At 41.9% G+C, this 5,049-nt stretch overlaps 1 protein-coding gene across 1 annotated transcript; it reads left to right on the top strand.

Moving 5' to 3' along the window:
- The first annotated feature begins 245 nt into the window (after window positions 1–245).
- LOC144310596 (vomeronasal type-1 receptor 4-like) lies at window positions 246–1,262 on the top strand. Its single transcript, XM_077891836.1, has one exon. It carries the CDS (start codon window positions 246–248, stop codon window positions 1,260–1,262), a length of 1,017 nt encoding a protein of 338 aa, XP_077747962.1.
- The last annotated feature ends 3,787 nt before the right edge of the window (window positions 1,263–5,049 follow it).

Raw genomic sequence — 5,049 nt, 5'->3', positions numbered from 1 at the left:
ACTTTGCCTCTCTGTGCCTATGTTGTCTTCATCTTTATGAGGAGTGAATTACTTGGTGCCTCGTGAATTTGTGGGAAATAAGAAGTTACAACATGGGTAGCCATTATACCAGTGAGTCAACATTTCAAGTATTTGGTAATATTTGTGTATGCAACCCTTGAAAGGCCCTAAATGATAAAAGAGCTGTAAGTATAATTTCAAAGTAGGAAGTGTTGATTAGTGTAGGATATTGGATTTCAGTTGACATGATTCGTGTGGCCCCTTCCTCATGTTCCCGCACAGGATCCTCTAGCCCAAGAGACAAATATCAGTCACTGAGACCTGACAGGATGGCCACCAGGGATCTGGCAGTAGGAGTGATCTTCTTAATACAGACTGTGGTTGGAATCTTGGGGAACTTCTCTCTTCTTTACCATTATTTCTTCCTTTATTTCACTGGGTGTAGGCCAAGGTCCACAGATTTGATTGTTAAGAATCTGATTATAGCCAACATTTTGGTCCTGTTCTCTACTGGAATACACAACACAATGATGTATTTTGGGTTGTATCATATCATCAGTGATTTTGGATGTAAAATTTTTCCCTATGCTCGTGGGGTGGGCAGGGGAGTGTCCATTGGCACCACCTGCCTCTTGAGTGTCTTCCAAGCCATCACAATCAGCCCCAGGAACTCCAGGTGGGCAGTGCTTAAAGGGAAAGCTGCCAAGTGCATTATCCCTTCTATTGTCCTGTGCTGGGTCTTGCAGATACTGGTAAATATCATATATCCTATGTTTCTTACTAGCTCTTTAAGCAACAAAAACATCACAAACAGAAAAAGTTTCAGTTACTGTTCAGCTGAACGTCATGACAAAACCAGAGACTCATTGTATGCAGCATTGTTGTCATTCCCTGATGTGCTATTTTTGGCGTTCATGCTCTGGACAAGTGGCTGCATGGTCTTCATCCTATACAGGCACAAGCAGAGAATGCAACACATTCTTAGGACCAATGTCTCTTCCACATCATCACCTGAGTCCAGAGCCACCAAAACCATCCTTCTTCTGGTGAGCACCTTTGTCTGCTGTAACACCCTTTCCACTACCTTTCATATTGTTTTGTCTCTTTTTGATAATCCCAATAAGTTGCTCTTGAACATTACTTCAGGACTCACTCTCTGTTTTCCATCTATCAGCCCCTTTTTGCTCATGGCCCGTGAGCAGAGTATCCATGGTCTGCTTTGTCAGTGCAAAGAACATAAAGTACCTCCATCCTATGAATAGTATGTACATTTTAAGTATTTCTGTACTATTTTTTTTGGTAATTCATGCATGCCCTCCACTACAATTATGAGAGGCTAACTGGAGAAGAATGGTAAATAGAACATGTTGATCATCTTCTTCAAAGTGAACCTAAGTTATAATACTAATGGCCGTGAAATAGGATTATCTTTAAATAATCATGTGATTGAAGTTGCTAGTGCTTGCAGGAGGAGTTAGAAATTATGCAAGTATAAACACCAAACCTGAAATAATCTGGATACTTGGAGAAGTCTTTGAGTGTGTCATGTAAATTTATCATAGTAAATTTCCCAGAAGTGAAGTAGGCTTTTTTTTTTTTTTAAGATTTATTTATTTATTCATTCAGAGAGAGCGAGAGAGAGGCAGAGACACAGGCAGAGGGAGAAGCAGGCTCCATGCAGGAAGCCCGATGTGGGACTCGATCCCGGGTCTCCAGGATCACACCCCAGGCTGCAGGCGGCACTAAACCGCTGCGCCACCGGGGCTGCCCTGAAGTAGGCTTTGTATTATGAAGGAGCATGAAAATGGATCAGCATGTGGCAGGTCATCACTGAAACTGAAGGCAGTAGTGATGGAGTGAAAAATTCAGTCAGTGAGCAAAGCTTTGGGGAGCCAGTTGCAACTTCATACATTTTATACTAGAGATGCAGTAGTCAGTCATGTGAAATATAATGTCATGGAAGCATTGGAGATAAGCATGCGTAAATATTTTCAGGTAGAAATGAACAGATTGTATTGGAATGGGTAGTAGAGAGCATAGAATTACATTTTAGTTGATGCTTTTAAAAAATATATTTTATTTATTTATTTGGGAGAGAGATAGCATGAGCGGTGGGGAGAGAGGAAGAGACAGAGGCAGACTGCCCCCTGAGCAGGGAGCACAAGCCCAACTAGATCCAACTAGATCCCAGAACCCTGGGATCATGACTGGAGTCAAAGGCATACTCTTAACAAATGGAGTCACCCAGGGGCCCCCATTATAGCTGATTCTTAAACAACAGCAGGTGATTGTGACAATTTAAAGAAATAGGTATAATGGGCAGCCCGGGTGGCTTAGCGGTTTAGCGCCGCCTTCAGCCCGGGGTGTGACCCTGGAAACCTGGGATCGACTCCCACTTCTGACTCCCCGCATGGAGCCTGCTTCTCCCTCTGCCTGTGTCTCTGCCTCTCTCTCTCTTGTCTCTGTGTCTTTCATGAATAAATAAATAAATACAAATTTAAAAAAAGAAATAGGTATAATAGAAACTAGTATCTAGAGAAGACAGATCTTTCTCTCCTTTGAGCCTGTTGGCAAGAAAGAAGTTTGGAGAATCCTCGGGTCTCCGAGGTGTAGAGATTAGTTTATGGTAGACTTTCACTGAATTTGGGTCCTGAAGGGAGACCCATTTGAAAGGGAGAGACATGAATCCATTCTGTTCATGTGAGGATGTGGCTCCATGATTTTAATTTTCCCTCAATTTTAGGAGAGATTTTTACATAGTTTTCTCTGAATTTACATTCTGAAGCAGAGGCAAAGTTGAGATATCAGTAATTTGAGAAAAAAGTAGTATTTGATTGAATGAATATATATATTTACAAATTATATATAGAACCTTGTACCACAAAATGGAATCCAACACAAGAAACAGAAAAAATGAAATATCAATGCATACATACCCAATACTGTACGTTTAGGGATCTATATCTGTATCTATATCTGTGTAATCTATGGGCATCTGTATATACATATAGATGTAGAGTTAATCATGTCTGTTATCCACCAATCAGTGATTTGGAAATCTGTGCATTAGGACAGTTTTCAATAGTACCAATTATAATAATGACCAGTCCTAAGGTGTATGTGATCTGATGTATACATCCTTGTCGTGCTAGATGTTTGTTAAAGTTCCATGAAATGTATTTTTCATTTCAACATTGATTCTATTATTTTGCCACATCTTTCGAAATGCTACCCAGTGAGCATAGGAAAACATGTTTGATTTTAAAGGGGGTAATTAGACTGAAGTTGGCCTTAGGAGGTGATATTCTGGAGGCAAAGGGCTGACTTCCACTCCCCTGGAAATCCTGTTCTTTCTGAGTGGTTGTTATTGTGTTACCTGTTCCTGCTGAAATTCTTCATATTTCTATAGAAAGCTCTCCTGCTGTCATCTCCAACAGCCAATCTAGTAGTGGATGTGGTGATGCTTCTCCTGTGCCTTGGAACTGAAGGAATTTCACTCTGTTTTGGTGCAAAGGGAAACCTCTGCCATTGAAAGACGCCACTTGGTATTAACATGGACTTGAACTTCCCACCTGCCTTAATGTCCTCCAATTGCCCGATGCTGCAGACCTCTGACAAAGGGAGGCAGCCTCCACCTGGAAGCCCCAACTTGGTGTATGAATTTTGGAGCCTTTGTGAGACAAATGACAGTTGTGCTCCTATAAAATAGCAGTGATTAAAAGCTAAACTAAATAAATTTTTTTTGAAAAGCAGTGTTTAGCTTATGGTAAGCTCTCCTCAAAATCGACCTTTAGATGTATCGTATCTATGTGGCTTTATATTCCAATTATGGAATGAGTCAACATAGACTCACTTTTAACAAGGTAGGAAGGGCCACAAAGGCCCTGTCGTGTGTCATGGAAGGTGTATATTAAGAAAGAAGGCAGACTCTGCTGTAGTTTGATAGGAATAGCTGATATTCCTATCAGTTTGACAGCAATAAGGGGTACCTATCCCTTGAGAGGAAATTTTAACCTCCACGTAGCCAAATCAAAAGGCGCTGGAAACCCTTAATCCTCTGAGAGTGCCCTAAATGCATGGCCTTGATTACTGATGGTTTAGGTCAGCTGAAACCTGATGTGTCCCCTGGGCCCCTGGCTCTGATTAGTCTCAGGGCCAGCTCCACTGAACTGAATCAGAGGAAGGTCCTTCCTTCATTGTTCTCAGAAACCTGGGCTGCTGCCATTGGTGTAGCTCTTCAGTGTGCCATTTGGACAGCTATGAACTGGCAGCTGAAGGACCATTCCTCCCCACCCCCCCCTTCCAGTTGCAGTGCAGAAAGATTTATGTGGGTCACTCACTTAACACTCACTGGTGAGGGTCTGTTCTTCATAGAGACTGCCCAGAAACAAGCTGCTAATTGAGCCTGTTTGTGACATGGAGGTATCTTTGTATGGCATAGTTGTAACTCCTCATACCTGGCTTTATTGTGGTACACATGACAAATAAAATTGAAAAAATATTTAACATGCAGCCTTAGCTAAGAAGACCCAAATCTTAGGGAACTGGTGGCGTGGTGGGGCGGTATTGGGTACGTGGAGTACAAGGATTGAAATATGTAACCCCACCACCATTCCCTTTTTATGGGGAGAAGTTTCCTAGGTGGAGTGGGGAGAAGTCTTTGGAAAAGAAACTTGGGCTCTTCAGATGTGTCCAGGAGTCCTAGCTCAGCCTTGCCCTTCAAGGGGTGCAACGAAGGTGGAAGAAGCATCTGAGTCCTTCGCTTCCCATCCCCCAAATTCCTCTGTTAAGGTGGTCCTGAGAGATGAGTGGGGATCTGTGTTGAGTGAGGCATGGAACAGAGTAGTCGGAGGCAACACTGCTCCCATTCTGTGTGGGAAAATACACACTTAGATGTAGAGTTAATCATGTTTTTTATCCACCAATCAATGTATTAGAGCGTTGTCACTAGGGACATTTTTCAATAGTACTAATTATAATAATGACCAAACCAAGGCATATGTTATATGATATATATATTGGAGTGCTAGTTGTTTCATTGTTAAAGTT

Source organism: Canis aureus, chromosome 1, assembly GCF_053574225.1.
Source record: "Canis aureus isolate CA01 chromosome 1, VMU_Caureus_v.1.0, whole genome shotgun sequence".
NCBI classification, from domain to species: Eukaryota; Metazoa; Chordata; class Mammalia; order Carnivora; family Canidae; genus Canis; species Canis aureus.
The sequence above is the reverse complement of the archived record's forward strand: the minus strand, read 5'-3'. Positions and strand labels throughout refer to the sequence as shown.